The 18,433-nt window shown below is 35.4% G+C and overlaps 1 protein-coding gene across 10 annotated transcripts in view; it reads left to right on the top strand.

The window, feature by feature from the left end:
• ELP4 (elongator acetyltransferase complex subunit 4) overlaps window positions 1–18,433 on the top strand; it is a 273,117-nt gene that overhangs the window by 24,257 nt on the left and 230,427 nt on the right. For all 10 annotated transcript variants that reach the window (XM_084521280.1, XM_084521278.1, XM_084521282.1 and 7 more), the window contains 3 exons: window positions 557–688; window positions 5,012–5,151; window positions 13,715–13,799. In XM_084521280.1, the coding sequence (XP_084377406.1) occupies window positions 557–688; window positions 5,012–5,151; window positions 13,715–13,799 (357 nt within the window). The remainder of the gene's footprint in view (window positions 1–556; window positions 689–5,011; window positions 5,152–13,714; window positions 13,800–18,433) is intronic.

Below are 18,433 nucleotides of genomic sequence, written 5' to 3'. Positions count from 1 at the left end.
CCCTTGTGTTCCTAGATGTCTGCCATTAGTAGATAGAATGCTTGATGATGAGCAGAAGGTTCAAAATGTCCTGTTGCAGTTGTCTTCAGCCTCTGTCTGTAGGGTGTTGTAACCTGTTGAATACTTCTTAAAGATTTACAGAAGCTACCAGAGAAAAGGGGCTTATCAAATATGCTTAAATTCACTATGCAAGGAACAGACCTGTTGCCAGAAATGGTTTAGGAGATCAACCTTTAAAAAAAAAAAAGGTGGAAAAAAAGGAATGTGGATGCTGCTCAAGATGCGTAGTTTGTGTACAGTAGCATATACAGTGTTATATTTACCATTCTGCATTCTCTTCTATTTGTACAATCCATTTTACTACAATTATATGGTTTTTGTGTTGTTGTTTTTGTTTTCCACGATCAGTAGGATCTAGTCTTTCAGAACAGTTATTTAATCAAGTTTTGTTACAGATATTGTAACTGTCCACTACATTAAATGAACTGCATTAGCCAATGTACTCTTTGGGTAACAATCTGTAGGTAGCTGACATTCTTTCACTCTCTACTTGTAGAAACTTCCAGCCCCTTTGCTTGATGATGCCCACAGAAATGAATTGAGAGAAGAAGCAACACCTGCTAAGTCTGAAGATTCTCAAGATTCTATGAAAATAGCGTGGCGCTATGAGAATTTACCAAAAATGGAGGTAAATCTTAAGTGTTTGATATTTTCGCCTTTCACAGTGAAAATCAATTTGCAGAGGAAGTGCTTTTCAGCACAGGATAGTACTACTGGATTGCCTCCTGAGGGTAAATCATCATTCAGGAATATGTTTCTTGGTTACTATAAATACAGAGAGAAAAGGAATTTGAGAGTTTGCAGGAAATGTAAAATTGAATACAGACAGTAAAAACTGAAAAGTAAAAGAGACTTTTTGCTATGGGGTTTTTCAACGAGTATTGTTAAGAGGAGACCACTTCTACAAAAAGTTGGAATAATCCGGTCAGTTACAAACTTTGTCCAGCTGTAGCTGTACAGAAATAACTTACGTAGTTTTGATCAACAGTACTTACTAGATCTCTCTAATGAAAGTACTGTGTTGAAGCAAGCTGTTGACTTGGTTATCCATGTGCGTAACCACTAAAGTAAGCGCTTGAGATTACTGTCACTAGAAACTAGTCACTGGGCAGGGAGAGTATAAGAAACAAGCCCATCATTCAAAGTTTGTAGCTGTTAGTGTTCTGTGAATAACGTGTTTCCCAGGGCTGGTGATTTTCATATTTAACCTAGTGGAACAATTAACCTTTAATAAAATTACAGCGTTTTTGGCTATCCAGAACAGAAAACGTGCTTTGTCTATACATTTTAGTCTACATGTTTTATAAATTCTAGTTCAGATGTAGTCATAACTGCCTAGTAAGTTCAGTCATATTCTTAAAAAACATAATTGGAATGTGACAAAATGATCTTATAAGGCTTGGCATGTTTGGTTTTCTGTGAAATTGCACAGACATGGCTATATAGTTGTGTCAGAAAAGACTTATATATGGTGACATGCCAAATCAAACAGCCTCCAGGGTAATCATATAATCTCATCAATTTTGTTATTGTGGAGCTTGCTGTGCCACTTTGAACCATCCCCAAAATAAATTGTCTGTTTTAAAATCTAACAGAATTCCTAGTACGCCAATATGGAACCTATTGTATGTTCTTACCAAATAGTGTTCTGATGTTCTAACAAAATATAAAACCAAATAATCTGCTTAGGTGTGCACTCATTCTCTATTATTCCATCCAGTAATAGAATATTTTCTCCAGAATAGATAATGTATTCACCATGGATTGTTAAAATTTGATCATGGGAAGTAGAATAAAATGATCAATCTTTAGTGAGTTATTTCCCTTTTTATCGTTGCAGCTTTCAGAAAGGGATCCTGATCATTCTGAATAGTTGATGTACAATATTGTTCTGTATACATTCAATTAAAAAAAAAAATTAAAAATAGTCTAGTTCTTAAGCTATCTATATCAGAAGTCCTTCAGAATATTGTAGTTAATGAAAACTTATTTTGAAATTGATACTTCTCCATGTTTCATAATGCAGTTATCAGAAATTTTGGTGCTGTGCCAAATTAATTTGACTGGTCAATATACTCCATGGAGGAGAACATTTGATATTGCCTTGCAGCACCGTGGATGGTGTAAAGCACTTAGTAGTATCATTTAATTAACAGCTTAAATTGTGTTTTATTCTTTAATCTTTGTTTTGGCAATAAAAAAAAAAATAACATTGAATAAAATTTCAAGGTATATTTCCAAATTGATTGAACTAATTAATCCATTTTTGAAGTTTCAAGCCTGAAAGCGAGAAACCAGCTTTGTTTTTAGCTAGAACTCTAAACATGTTAGCAGATAAGTTTTCTGTTCAATATCTGGCTTTACGTGAAGTAAGAACCCTTAGGAAAAGTTGTCTGGAGTTTTTGTTGCCTAATTCAGTTCTTATTTGTAAGTAATTAAGAGGCTATTGTTAATATTTCAGGTATTAACTTCCCTTTTACTGGACCTCATGTAGACTAGCTAGGTAACTGAGTTTTGTTAGGGTGCATGATATTTGTCAGTATTCTCCGTAACTCTTACAGCTTCTCTTTGCATACGTGCACGTATCTCGTACAACAGCAAAACACAGATGGTTTATCAGAAATCTGTCAGAGTAACAGGTCTCTTTATGCTTGATGTGCCTTTCCCAGTTTGTTACTTTCATCTGTACCAGAGGTTAATTTCGTTTAAACTTTTGAGTATATGGATAGCCTATTTTGCAATGCAAGACAGTGTGTTTTTTCTTCTTCTTCTTTTTTTTTTTTTTTTTGAATGAACTGCTTATGTTCTTGGGGCAATATATAAACTGTCACAGCATGAAATCAATTTTCTGCCTTGATTCATCCTAAATCTGAGATTTCTAGCACATTAGTATTGCAATTAGAAACATTAACAGCAGACGGTAGTGTAAAAGCATGCTCTGCTCACTGACAGTTTAGTGCATTTCTCCATGTGCAAAGCAGGAATCCCAGAAAGAACAGGCTTGAGCCTACAATCCACTAATAAATTTATCAGATCAAACTTAAGAGGAATGGAAAGTCTCTGGTTCGCACTCTCCATGGTCATTCTGCTAAGGCAGATTATTCATGCTTACTTGATTCAGGTAGGCTTTTTGCAAGCTTCCCCGCTAAGCCTGGGAATGCAGTACATTGAGGCCTATTCATAGGCTTCTGACATAGCCCGAGCTTTTATTGCATGGTGTTTTATTATAGCCAAATCCTAGTCTCCACCCAGTTTGTAGGCACTGTGCTTATTCTTTTGAATCAAGAGAGGTTATCACCTACCTTAATCCATGCAGCAGGGTGGATTAAGGACACCAATGTGCCTCAGGATTCTCAAAGAGGATCCTGGAAACTTCTTGTTTCTTCTTTTTTGCTGTCTTTACTGAACTCTATTGGGCCTCAGTAAGGATTTGCATCTGAAATGGGCAACCTGGAGCTTTTCTCAATGAAGACATCAGATCAAAGTTCAGTTAGTCAAGGCCTTTCTAAAACATTAAGGGGGCTTGGAAGTACACAATAAAAAGATGAGCTCTGGCAGAGATTGCAGTAAAAACATTCTGATCTGTAATCCGGATAAAGAATAGATTATAGGCCAAAGAACAGCCCCTGTTTAAATTGTTTTTGGAATCCTCATTTTAAATAAAGTTACTTTTACATATAAAATATTTAGAATTCAGTCTGATGGATTGATACGTTTTGTTATACTTCCTTCTTTAAATTCATCCGCTGATAAATAAATTGGAGCACTGACTTAGAGAATCTGTTTTTCTGTCACTTTTTGTGTAAAAACGATCTGCCTCATCTGACTAGATACATATAAGCAATTGTATTTCTTTTTTAATTAAAAACTTGTTTTTTGTTTTAAAATAATGAAAAGTGTGGTTTTAGTTTCGTTATTTTATTGTTTTTGTCGGGAAGATGCTGCAATATTGTTATTAGTTATGTTCTCTGCAAATTGCCCAGGCTGAACATCAATTAACCAAATAATTTCAAAATATTTACTTTAAATCAAGTTATTGTAATTAATCTTAACAGTTTAATATATATATTTGGTAAAATGAAACATGAAATAAAATTGTGGAAATAAATAGCATGATTGCTTTTAGGAAACTAGCTATAAATACATGGCCATCTCTGGCTGTTACGGTGCTTATTTTATTAATAAGACTAAGTTTTATGAAAAACACAAGTGCCGCATAATAACTGGAGTTCAAACTAAATAATTTGCTGCCCAACACACAAAAAATATTGCAACCCCATTATTGTAAAAATTCAGTATACCTTTTGCCATTCCTGTTTACAGCAAGAATAGCAAATGTTCAATTCGAGCAGAAGTTGTTCTTAAGAATTTTCCTTGCATACAGACACAACCCTACTCAATTTTCAGATAGCTGACAAAATGTATGTATTGGCCTTTTTAAAATAAATAAATAAAATAATAACAGAGTGTTCTAAGTTGTTGTTACATAACCCACTGAAAAACTTTCAGAATTGTTGGGGTAATTCTGGTCACTTTTCAAGAGTAATTCCGTACTTCTGAGTACCAATAAAACAGCGTTTCATTCTACCCTAGAATCAGAGCTTCTTTTTTTTTATTATTATTTTTTTTGGTTATATATTTCCATTCATTGTAGAGTGAAGTGATTTCTGAAGTGACGAAGCTCTTGCTCAGCAGTGGTACCGTGGTGGGCGTATTTGCTTTCCAGCAAAAATTGCTTACCAGCATTCTTTGGTCCCTGCGTTGTTATTCTCGGTTACCAGTAAGGTTAGAATTGTCTTATAGTAGGTGTTGCCCTTATTTCAAGAAAACAGTAATCACTAAATGCAAAAGTAGGTAATGTCTCTGTAGAACACTGTCTATTGTATCATTTTTTTCTCATGATAGGTAATCATCTAGTAGATTATTGTAATCCGTGTCGATGTTTCCACAGGCCAGCCCAACAACATCTACCAAGTTTGGACATTACTACGATATTTCTAAAACAATGTCTCCAGAACTGCTTCAGTCTATAAAACGGCACAGTTTTTACCTTCCTGAAGAATTATCTTTAAAGCCTATACTGAAAACGTGGTAAGTTGCAATCCCACGTGCTTCTGTTTTGCGTTTAAATTTTGTGTGCCTGTTAGTTGTAAAAGATATTTTAGCATCAACGCTTGCTGTGAAAATTTTTGTAGCCATGTATTGCTCACACGTAGTTCAGCTGTGGTTCCCATGTCAGCACGACATGCCAGGACTGTCAGCAAAGCTGCTGTGGTGCAGAGGCAGCTCTGTATGCTGACTCCTCAGTGGAAGAAGCAAGTTGGTAGGGGCAATTAAGGCAGACATTACTAGGACAACCTGGGACGCAGCTGAATACTCAGTCCAGTCCTACTGACAGTTGAGTGTGGGGACTGGGGAAAACTATTACTGTCTGTCTATGAACTACTCCCTGAGCACCATGCCCCATCAGTTTTCATGAATGTGTGTCAGGTGGCTGTCAGTCATATGAATATAACCATTCACAGTTTTTAGGGCTAAGATGACAGGCCATCCTTGACCTACATAGCTTAGAATGCTATATCAGATTAGTTTATTATGTGACTTTTACTTCTTATATCCTACAGCTTCACCTAAGGAAAATACAAAAAAAACTGTGAGCAGAATTACATTCACTAATTATGTCTTACACAAAACCCTTAATTCCAGCAAAAATCATAAACTCATATCTGAATGAGTAACTTCTTTTAGTTTTTGTCTATCAGTAATTAATTAAGGAAGACCAGAAGAAAATTAGTGACAACAGAGAATACTCCTATTAGCCTATGGCACAAAAATCCATTGTATTTTTCTTGGAGATATTTCAAGTCAAGTCAAATGTCAGATAATGGGCTACCAACCTCTTTGTTTAGCCCAGTCACTTAATTTAGATATCTAGGGCCTATAAATCCCAGTGTATAAGGCCAACTCTGAAAACCGGTAGTACAGTATGCTTTATTGCATGAGATTTTTCATTACAGTACACTAATATAAAAGCCGAGGTTTGTAAAATAAGTGCAATATTTATAGAAGTGCACCTTTAGAGTTGTAGAAAAACAAAAGCCAATGTAATTTAGCTTGTAATTTTTCTGTGTTATATGATCAAATATCATTGGTTTTAATTCAGTACAGTGTGTTTTTGCTATGTTATATATATTTTTATATATATAAGCACTTGATAAACTTTCTAGAAAAGGAATAAAATTTGGATTCTGCTTTTCATCATAAATATTTGAACCAACTTTATATGTGACTTACAGTATTATTTTTTTTCAGTTGCAGGGTCATAGAGTATAGATATAAGGACTTTTTAAGCTATCAAATATCTATATTGTTACTGAACAATTTAACTACTTTTCTATCTCTTCTCTAGCTAACTGGAATGTCTGATGACTATGGGCTTAATCCCACTAACAATATGGCTGTGAAGTATTTGTATATTTTATGTTGAAAACAAGCTAATTCATGTGTTTATTATAGAACATGGACCTTACCTTTTATGCATTTGATTTTATAAGACTTACCTAACTCTGATACTTTCTTTGTGTGTGCCATCCTGGTAGAAGTTCATAGTTCTTACCATGTGAATTCCATTCTTAGTTTTCATATAACTGAAAGATTAGGTTTAGTTAATTTGTTTGGCAATCTATGACCGTAGGGTTGCGTTCTACCATATTTCTGAATGCTTTACAATTGTTTTAATGTGTATTTTATTCAAAGCATTCAGTTTCATACAAGGTGGCTAATTTATTTAATAACTTGATTTACTTTGTTAATATTTCATTATTGGTGCTGGTCATATTGTTGAGGCATCAGTTTCAGATTGTCATCCCTGACTACAAACAGCACTGGTTTTAGATTCCATGTACTGAAAAAGTTGCACTAGGTCAAAGTTAAAATTAGGTGAGAAGAAATGTTCAGAATTGCAACCTCATGAATTCATCATATTTCTCCGTAGCAAAATGGAAGATTTATGCTTCCTGTAAGTACAGTCAGACAATTTTCACACACATTTATAAATAAACTGAACTAGAATTTCAACTTTCATTCATAAGTTTTGTATAACTGGAGTTCATCAGAAATTATGCAAGAGGAGTAAAGCTTCTCCCATTCTCTCTTACATGTACATCCTTGTTGGTGTGCACCTAGCATAGTCAATGTCCATAAGTTGGACTACTTTATTTACATAAGGAAAGGACAGGTTAAAAAATAAATACATATTTCAAATTGGGACTTCATGATAACAGAACATAACTAGTTGTCAAAGAAATTCCGTGAAGTCAAAAAGGTCAAACAGTACCTGTCTTTAAGGAGAGGAGATGGCAAAGACATCCGTGTGATAACATCAGTGCTCCAAAAAATACCAGAAAAAGTAATATAATTTAGCTTTAAGGTTTTAAGACAGTTTCACCCAGTGTGTTTTTGCTTCTGTGTATTCAACTGAGATAAACTCAAAAGTCTTTAAAATAAAACAAGAGGTATTCTGCATCAGGAAAGTCTTCTGTTATGTTGAAGAAGGAGTTGTTATATTTGTTGTTAAATCCTTACCTTGTAAATAATCTGTTACTGAGTCTCGTAGGTAAATCTGAGTGAAATATCAGGCTTTATTCCATTATTGTGTCTGGAAATAACCTGGTAATAATTTGGCCTGATAAGTATCCTGAGCAATGAGTACCTTTATTGAAGTCATAACGTCAAATTTGGAAAGAAGTGGAAGGAATAATTGCATGCGTATTTGATGACAGAACTAAAATAAAAGAAGTTTTAGGTCAGCAATTAGAAATTCTAGTGAAGACAAGCCAAATATCGTATTAGTAGGAATAATTAATTGAACAAATAAAATATGGTAGCAGCTCTCCAGAAAAAAAAAAAAATATCTGGGGTTACAAAGTGTCTTGAATATAAGATATATTAGCAGTGTTTTGTGATTAATGTCACTGAAAACATGGAGGTGATAAACTGGAATTTCATGTAGAAGACACACAAAAGACTTCTCCTTTGCTCAGCCATAAAAAGGCCGTCCAGTTTTTGATAGCATCCTTCAAGAAAACTCAGCATCAGTTAGAAGAGGATGGGAAGCTGAGTTTAGATCTAGTATGGGGATATATGGCCCGTGATGGAAGAATGGAAATTCTTTAGACAAATCTGAGAAGAGTCTCAAAGCAAGTTAAAAGCTGACATACAGAGAGCAGTAATTCCATTGTCTGCGGAAGACAGAAGCAATAATGGGCTACGGTAAATTGTAGCAGTGGAAATGTAGAGTGGACATAAGGAAATATTTTTCTGATGATTAGCACTAGAAGAAGTTGCCTTGCAGACACAGGTTGGGAGTATTGTAGAACCTCCATCATTGAAAATTTCTAAGGACAAGTTAGGTAAATATCTGTCAGAGGTAGTTTAGACATAGTTCATCGTGCCTTGGGGCAAAAAGATAGACTACCAGACCTCTTGAGGTCCCCTTCATCCCTATCTTCTGTGATTCTTTAATACACATTAGTCATAGTGCATTAAATCCAAAACTAAGTATGAATGTTACCAATTATTTCACTGCTTTCAAAGCATTTACGCTTTTACAGAAACCCAACTGGATTGTACTGTATTTTTTTTTTACAAATATTGTGGTGAAATTCAGAAGAAAGCATCCTTTTCGCAAGGAGTGAAAACAAGCTCTCAATATTGTCAGGATCATTTCACTAAAGAAAGTTTATAAAAGTGGGAGGCAGAGGATAACATTTTGTTGGCATTACTGTTTGGAAAATATATGCAATGCTTCTGGCTTTTAAGTCTAGATTCAGTATATCACAGAACAGTATTTAAAAAAATATATATCTCTTCTCTTGATTAACCAGACGATGATTTAAAAGAAGGGTTTAAATATTATAGTTAACCCTTCTAATAGAAGCTAGCAATTTATGTTAGACCTAATCTTTGATTGCCTGAAGGTCCATCCCTATGAGAGCTTGATCTAACCTCTTGTGTTACACTGAACTGGGAACGTGGATCTGGCTAGGCAGCGTGTCTGCACTCATGGGGAGCAGTGTCTTATACACGAGGTTCTCTGCCTGTGGTCTTATCCTCTCAGTGCTGGTTTGTTTGTTTGCTTTGTGTTTTTTTTTTTAAATCTGAGAATGTATTGCTTTTGAAACTAATACAGAGCTAGAAGGAGTTAGAGAAGTAAGTGGAAACTGGTACTTTTAACTGGAATATAATTTTCCTTAAGTAGATGGTGTTGTTGATGGATGGCACCTTTATATGGTAACAGAAATTGGAGGGGAAAAAAAAAGATAATTAGCAATTAAGAAAGAAAGAAAATAAATTTCCCTCTCATCAAAATGTTTCCTTGTTATTTTAGCTAACATGATCCATTCGAAATATTTGTGGTGTAGCAGAGCACAACATGGTTTAATTTCAGGCCGAAGTAAATTTCTATAGTCCTATAACTACAACTGTTGCAGAAGCACCTAAAATGACACAGTCATGGTAGAAAGTGTACCAAACACACACGGTCTGCACTGAGGTCATAAGCGCTATGCAATGGCTCAGCTGGTAACTAGAAGGTTTTAGGAGTTCAGTGTATTTTTATTCTGCTTTTTTTTTTTTTTTTTTTTTTTATTATCATCTGTACCGATGCGGATGAGACTTTTCATAAGTGTTGTCTTTTTATTTCTCTCTCATAGAAACCTGCTACCTTTATCTGTAGTTAATGCTCCTTGAGGACTATACTTAACCTATGACTTGTGAGATGCACCTAGAATTCACCTTGTCCATCCCTTCTTTCTCCTATATCTTTCAATTACAGCGTGACTAGCTTTGGAGGCCTTAGGTTTCATTTTTCCTTCTTGAAATTTGGAAAAGCCCTTTCCCTCCATCCTTCTGTTGTTTGGGAAGGGGTGGGGAACAAGAAGAACAATCCTTTCGCTCTCCTTTCCTTTCACTGCTCAGGGCTGTGATGACAAAGAACAGATTATGCAGTTAAAGCAGAACGTACTGGAGGCGTTGTACCCCAGTTTCCTTATACTCTCCTGACAGAAATGGGGAGTATTATAAACATACATGTATGTTTTACTATGCTTTAAAAAACAGTTCTGAAACAAGGTCGTTTGTAGTAATGTTTTGTGGAATAAGAGCCGTGTATTTGTAAAGTGGACCAAATCATCTCGGTGCTGCTAGTCCCCTAGCATCACATTAAGAAAACTATTTAGACTGTTATTGAGCGAGTGCTCTCTGTGTAATTGGAGCTGTTGCATGATAATTATAGTGTTCCCCTTCCAAGGTCAGAGATGTAGAGGCTTTCTTCGGATCAAAACTCTTGGTCCTTTTTAGAAATCACATATCTGTGCTTATGTCCCTATCTTTCTATCCATGCAAGAATTCAGTGCCATTATGGACTTGCAAAGAACAGAGACTGATTGGTTAGGCAGAATTTACTGAAAGTCCTTTTACTCTACAATTAAAGAAAATGAGTTTTGGAGGTTTTATACATCACTTGTTTGCCTTAAAGTTTGGGGCATATTTTTTTTTCTTGTTTTCTTATTGCCCTGTGCTAAACATTGACTGAAACCAGACTGAAAAGTCTTTTATAAAGGAAGCAGTAAATGAGACTGGGTGTTTGACGCCAGAAGAAGGCATCACCCTTTCTTAGCTCCATAATTTTTGTATTAGGGAAGGGCAGTTACATACTGGCCCTAATGGTGGGACCAGCCTAACTGGGCTGTGCAGCTGTGACAGCAGCTGCTTTACAGTTGTTGCTAGGCTATTCAGGTGTCCTTTTGGTTGCACTGATGAAGCTGGTACTTAACAGGAAGCTGGAAATACCCTCTCTGATAACTCCGGGCATCACAAAGGAGGCTTACTTTCCACCCTTCTACTTTACTTCTATCCTTGTTAAGTTGCAATCGCCAAAAAATAAAGTTTGATAATCAAGGGAGTTAAAATAATTAAGCTGTGGTTTTTTCAACATTACTCGTATTCTTTACCTTTAGAATGTGCTTTTGGAAAAAGAAGAAAAAAAAAAAAAAGAATAAATTTATCTAGAGTCTAGATTTACAGATAAATTTAGATAAAACAGGTTTAACTGTCTTGCCTAATGGAGTCTCCATATACATAATAAGGCTATTTGTCATACCCTTGATAACCTAACCTTTGTTAAATGCTTAGAAACTGTCAACAGAGAAGTCAGAGGCTCTGTTGTAACCAGGATACCTTCTTGCCAGCTCCTGCTTTATCCATTACTAAATTGCTAAACAAAAAAAAGAGTAAAGAAGAAATTGTTTAAACTCATTATCAGAATTAAATGGTGTTTAGTAACAAAGCCAAAAAAGACTAGAAATTACAGAATCAAAAATACCTTGTTTCCTTCCTTATGTATTATGGCAAACATTGCCAGAAGGATAATGCAACTTGTTTTTATAAGTAGTGTTTCCGCAATATTTTTCATGTCCTTATTTACATAGCATAGTTCAAATTCAAGGAAAGCATTAATATTTTAGTCAGAAGAAGAAGAGCCACCATGTTTGCATTCGAAATAAACCTATAGGCATTACACTATTTTCTCTAAATCCTTCTTTGCTGCAAATCTTCTCCTCATAGATAAATCAAATATTATTTTTATTTCTTTGTAGGCTTTTTAGTTTGTTTGCTTGCTTGTTTGTTTTAATTTTAGGACTCTGTAGTTCTGTTAATGTTTGAAATATTTTGTTCTATCTATTTTTATAAGCAATTTGGTAGCAAACCGGGAATTGGCAAGTATTGTGACTGTGTTTTTTGGTTTATCCTATAGATAGCATGGTGAGCGTGGTAATACTATCCACAGAAATGTAATTGTTACCTTCTGGAAAACAGACAGTGTGTTCCTTACTAGTTACGCTCTGAATTACTGAAATAATTCTTTATATTCGTATACAAATTTGAAAATACTGCTTTGTGACCACAGTTATGAAGAGGAGCACTGTCATTTTTTTGTAGTAGATGTGCTGTGTTCCTGGCTGTGGCTACAAATTGTTGCAAACTCCTTCCTACTGTTGGTGAGCTGTAGTTTCTATCTTTACCAAAAGGATAAAAGAATTTCCAAAAGGATACAGGAATGCTTCTCATTATTCTTAAGTGCTGCAGATTCTCTCCAGTTCTGGCAAAACTGGGAAGAAATTACAGCACTGCGTAAACAACAGGGGTTATGTGTATTGCAGTTATGTGAAGACGTGGAGAGAGAAAATATTTTGGCTAGTGTGGGGGCTAAAGCCCTTTTCCTGGCCACATACTCCGTAAACTGACACTTTTAAGACAAAATTTGACATATATTCCTTTTGTAGCTAAGTGATAGGAAAGTATATAAAGGAAAGATGTGAGTTTCATAGATAGTATTAAAATATTAGGATACTATAGCTGAAAACAAATAAAGTAATGGGAACATTTCATTAATGTTACCAGACCAAGCATACGATATGATTGCTGAAAGTAAGAATGTGTTGATGCAAAATTTTCAAAATAACCCATTGTATTTTCCAAGAAATACCTAAGACCTGAATCCACAGCTCTTGATGGTAATTAGTGAGACTGTAAGGAAGTGCTGAAACTAGAAAAAATGAAAGGGCTTAAACTCAACTTTAGTGAGGAACCTACATCAAGTCCAGACACAAAAGCCAGTATGCAATATGGGATTGAAGGCCTAGTATGCATAATTCAAAGTGATCAGCTGGCTTGATTTTATTTATTTATTTATTTATTTTTTCTTAAAGCAAAGATAGGACTTTCTGTCCTTTGTGTATATTAGCACTGGAGAGTATGGCTAGGATGGGTATGAGGAAAAAGTACATTGGAAGTGCAGGAAGTTCTAAGCCCTTGAGGAGAGTGTTGAACTTTCATTTGGTTTTAAATGCCTAAATCCTTTTGTAGGCAGCAGTTTGCTTTGCTTTTTTTTTTTTTTTTTTAATATTATCAGATATTTTCCAAATAACACATAAACATAAAATATACCTCACAGTTCTGCTGCCTTGCAAATAAAGGAGTACTAACGCCCATGGTGGATGGATACAAAATGGTAATGTAATAGAATGTAATTTATGTTCTGTTGTGGCATTAGAAAAATTCCTTAAAAAAATAAATAAATAAAACAAATAATGATAAATGAACTTTTTAAGCTAAGTGGAAATAGTATCTCTTTCATTTTTTGTTGGTTTTGATTGTTTAATAGTTGTTTGTATGAAAGCTTTAAGTAATAGGAAGTCTACCCTGTTTACCAGGGCACTGTGTAGGTGTACTCAGAGTAGCGATTAGGTAGCTATTTGTCTGTTATAGAAGATTAACACTATGCTATAATGATTTCAACTTTAAGTTGCTACATGAAATCATTAAACTTGTAAGTGAGCCTTAGGTAATTAAGTTATCTTAATCTCTTAAGACTCCTACTTTTTGCAAGATGTCTGGATGCTGAACTGGTCAACGTGAACTGATCACGATTGCTTTTAATGGCTGCTTTATTCAAAAAGGATTGTTTTTTTGCTTCTATGACAGTTTTTTTTCTATATGACACTTCCAGAATGCAAGCTGCGTCTGTTTAGATTTAGTACAACTTTTAGTGAGTATTAAAATGTGTTATTAAACTACTTCTTCTTACCAACAGGAATATGAACTGTGGCTATGCAAGTCTGCTTCACTCCATTCAAAGGGTCATTTGCCAGGAAGGATTTGATGGCTCTCATCCCCAGGTACTGAACACCTTCTTACTCTTGTCTTCTTGTAATGAAGGTTTTCTGAGTATTCAAGAGTGGCATGAGAATGTCTTTAAAAATTAAAAAGGGTCAAGCTGTTTCTAAACATTGCTAAAGCAAACAAGAAAGATAAATAGTGTGTGGTTCATACTTTAATGTGCATTCGGACTTTTTACTATTCTTTAACAGCTATGCAGGGCATTTGAAAAAGAACTGTAAGCCAACATTATTGAAATGCCCACTCTGTGCAATTAGATAATAAATGGATTGCCAAATATAATGAAATTAAGTTAAATATTTTTCACCTACACATTTTTTTCAAATCATTGAATTAGCAATAATGTGCTCAAGGCTCTTGAGACTGAACATTCAAACTTTCAGATACTTCCAGTGTTGTGGTAACTGGAGTGAATTTTATAATGAATTAAATGGTGTGCATCTTTATGTAGTGAGTACTGAAATACAGGTAAAGACATGAGAATGCTACTTAGGTATCAAAAACTTACCTGTCCAAACAGCTTACTTGCCTTGTAGAGATTGCTTTACTTGCCATAAACCTTACTGTGGGTAAGCAAAAATATTCCAAGTGTAATAAGATAGGATAAAAGCCTTTTCCAGTTTGAGCAATGCCTTATCTTTGTCGTTCCTTGTCATGCTAAAAAAAATGTGATTCCTTGAAGTTGATGTAAATAAAATAATAAATGATATGTATTGATGCTTCATTGGTAGGTAATTATTGTTGTACAGCAGAAATGTTACTGGAGTACGAGGTAATTAGTATAGATGCTGGAGAATGTCAAAGAATGTCATACAAGACTGTGTGCTATTCCTAGCCGAATATCTGAAAAATGGTTTCTGCAGGGAGGATAATATTGGAGTGGATGCATTCCTGCATGTATATATCCATCATAACAGTGTATTTTAGAAACATGACCTGCCCAGAATACTTGGGTTTAAAATTAGATTCTTTGGCTTATTTGCGCTCAGTTTATAGTCTCTGCTGAGATTTATGGGCGAGCTTGCCTTCCCTTTGGTGACAGTGCCAGTCTGGAGCAGCAAATTGGTCCCTGACAGGCACCTCTCCCCACTTGCTGCAGTAGCCATGGCAACAGGCATGTCCCCGTGCTTCCCGCCGTACCCTGCGCAGAGCTGCTCCTCCCGCACCGTGACAGGTCCTCTGCAAGCCGGAGAGCTTGCACGCTGCAAAAAGCTTCACCGAGTCAAACAAATACCCTGGGAGCCTTCAGCCACCAAATCACCTCCTCCTGAAGAGATCAGGCTGGTGATTCTTGTTTTTCTTGCAAGTCAGGTCTAATGGGAAAACAGCATCTTTATATGTTCCTGATTTTTTTTTTGTATGTTTTAAACAAAATAAAGATAACTTAGCCAATATTTTGGGGTTTTCTTTCTGCAGACAAAAAAAAAATATATATATTAGATATTGTGGACAGTGATATTGTGTGCTACTTGTTCTTTGTTTCAAAACATCTGATTAGAGTCAATAAAGCAAAACCAGACCTTTAAATCAGATAAATTTAAAAGTATATCTTCACCAATGAAGTATATAAGTTTCTGAGTTGAAGCTTTAAAACTATGAAAAAGAATCCTTTCTCAAACCAGTTTACCCACATAGACGGTCATCAGCGCTTGCATAGCTGTTTCTGTGTCAAGGAAGATAATGCATATGATCATATGATACATAGTACTTTTTTTAATTCCTCCTTTTCTGGAATCAGAAAACATTTCTTTATATACACATTTTTTTTGCATTTAGAAGTGGTATATAATACACACCTCTTGAAGTATGTCTAGAGTTGAATGTAGTTATGGTCCAGAACATGCCATGGAACTTTTTATCTCCCAAATCCATGGGAAATTCACCGCTCTTACTACAGCTCCTCTTCTATTAACTGAGTCTCAAGAAGTACTTTTAAGTTGCCAAATATTAGGATAATAGAGTAAAAACCATCCTGAACACTTCAGGACCTGTTTCCTTTCCTATATTTAATAAAAAGGCAAGCTTCTGAGAAGTTTGTGTGTGTATGTTCTTCTACTCAAAATAATCCTCTCCCTTTTGGATAGGTCGTATTGGCAATGGCGTTTGTGAGGTTTGGAGAAAACTACAAGGGCCATAATGTATTAGGAAGATGCTAAAAGAGATTTACTACTGACTTTAAGTAGATGTATTAATCACAGCATGTGAGTGACAGAAGAGGATACCTCTAATGCTGCATTTTTCATACTGCGAAGCATAAACTTACCAATTTTTTTGGCACCTGGAGACCTAGAAATGTGTTGCTTTCTGGATCTGGGTTCAAAGGAGAAGTTTAACCTAATTAGTAAAACTTCCAGATATTTTTGGCTAATTTCACATCCATATGGCAGTAATTGGAGTTACCTTTCCTTTTTATTGGCTCCTCTACTACTAATACAGGTAGTTTCTACTACCTGTATTTGAAGAGGTATCTGGAGAACAGTGAGTAGAATGTGACACAACCAAGCTGACAGGTTCAGCACAATTAAGGAAATTAGTGAAAGCTACCATTAGAGGTTTAGTAGACCTCTGGGAAAATGGTCAAGCATCTCTGGGACCTGGTACAATTAGTAGTAGGACTAGAAATATGAGCATTGGGTTTAAATATATATTTTTAAATATCCTCCATTTTGTGTTGTTTTTTTTTGTTGTTGTTGTTGGTTTTTTTTTTTGCTGCTAATCAGTAAGTATGAATCCTTTATAAGTTGAACATGGTTTTACATCATACAAAATAGCTTGTTTCCGAATTATTTTGTTTTTTCACGTGTGACAGCAGAACTTTCATAAGCAACTTTTTTTCCTTAACATTTCTTTGGCTTCCTTTGGAGATCAAATTGGGTGATTTTCCAAGAAAGTTGGGGGAGGAGGTTTGATTTTTTTTGTTTAAGGTAGCTTCTTTAAATTCTTCATAATCGTGATCCTTGCTGCCAAACCAGTCGTCATTACAAAAACAATGTGAAAAAGGTGAATTTTTTTTTTTTTACAAATCCAAATCAATGGAGGTATGCAAAATATGCGTATTATAAAAATGTTATCCTGTTATACTGTACTATTGTCCCAAGGTTCATATGGTAGGGTGAAAAGTTAACTTTGCATAACTGAAGCCGAAAAGTCTGCAAAGCCAATGAGACTGGAGAAAACACCAGAGCTAAAGCGTGTGTCTCTTTCACAAAGAGTGTAAGAGAATTGGCAGATCAGCTTGCTGCATGAGCTGTGAGAGTTGAGTAAGTGGAGAGCCATGTGGTACTAACTGCGTTTCACAACTGAGGCTCTGTCTACCCAATGTGGACAAGGAAGCATTTCTAAGAGTAGCCTCTTCTCTTGCCAAAACCTTTGGATTTCCAGAACAGCTGTGCAATGCTTTGTGCTTTATAGTCACTGGTCATTCCAGCTGCAATTCAAGATGGGGGAGATGAATAACTACAGTTTGTCAAGGAACATCATTGTAATGAAAAATAACTGTAAGGTTTTATTTCTGTAAACTAGTAATTATATATATATATATATATATTTTTTTTTTTTAAAAAGCTGACCTTTATGTAAGTGTGAATGCTGAGCTCCAGAAATGTGTCTTTCATCACCTTGTACTGGAATTCTTTCAGCAGTATGCTTATTGTGTCTCTGCTATTGATAGCAAATGCACCTAGCATCTTTCTCAAAGATCACCAGGAAAGGTCACGTCATACAAGCAGAAAAGAGATTTGTCATCTTAAGAAATGATTTAGTTTGCATAAACAAATTACAACTCTGACTTCATAACATGCCCCTTCACAAATGGGGCTGTATCTTAACCATCACTCCGTTGGCCACTGTAGTGACAATGTAATGCAGTGCAGCAAATGGTCTTTAGGTAGGTAACAGAAGACTATTTAGGATTTTACATGTCAAAATAGCTTAAATTTGGAGAGCATATTTTTGCTCAGGCGAATGACAGGAAAATAGTGATTGGTTTTAAACTAAAAGAGGGTGTATTAAGATTAGATTTTGTGAGAAAATTATTCAGTCAGAGGGCGGTGAGGCACCGAAGCCCAAAGAAACTGTGGAGGCCCTATCCCTGGAGATGTTCAGGACCAGGTCAGATGAAGCCCCGGACAACCTGATTTAATGGGTGGCATCCCTGCCCCTGGCAGGGGCGTTGAAACTGGATGATCTTTAAGGTCATGTGCAACACAAGCCATTCTATGAAATTCTAGTACCCAGTAGCTAACTACAGCAGAAGTGTGCAGTAGGTCAAAAATCAAGGGAAAAGTTGTGTTTGATGACTCTCAGGCCCTTCCAGCAGCCCAGCTTAATGGAGTTGGGAGAAAAGATTGCTGTATGTTTTTAAGGCAGTGATGGAGGAGAGAAATAACATGAAAAAATAATAATGTTCTAGGATTTTCTGACAGAATACACTTCCATCTAGCTGGTTAGTTTTAGAAAATGCATGTTAACGGTTTTCCATCCTGTTTTCTTACATTTGTATTTGCTTATCTAACACAGTGTGTTAACCATTAAGGAAGAGAGGGAAAAAAAAAAAAAGCCATTCCAATTATAATTTTTACCAAGACCCTCTGAGATTAAGCTATGGTATTATTTAATTATTATGGCTATTAAT

Source organism: Aythya ferina (assembly GCF_964211825.1).
Source record: "Aythya ferina genome assembly, chromosome: 5".
NCBI classification, from domain to species: domain Eukaryota; kingdom Metazoa; phylum Chordata; class Aves; order Anseriformes; family Anatidae; genus Aythya; species Aythya ferina.
Note: the sequence above shows the minus strand (reverse complement) of the source record. Positions and strands in the feature narration are given on the sequence as shown.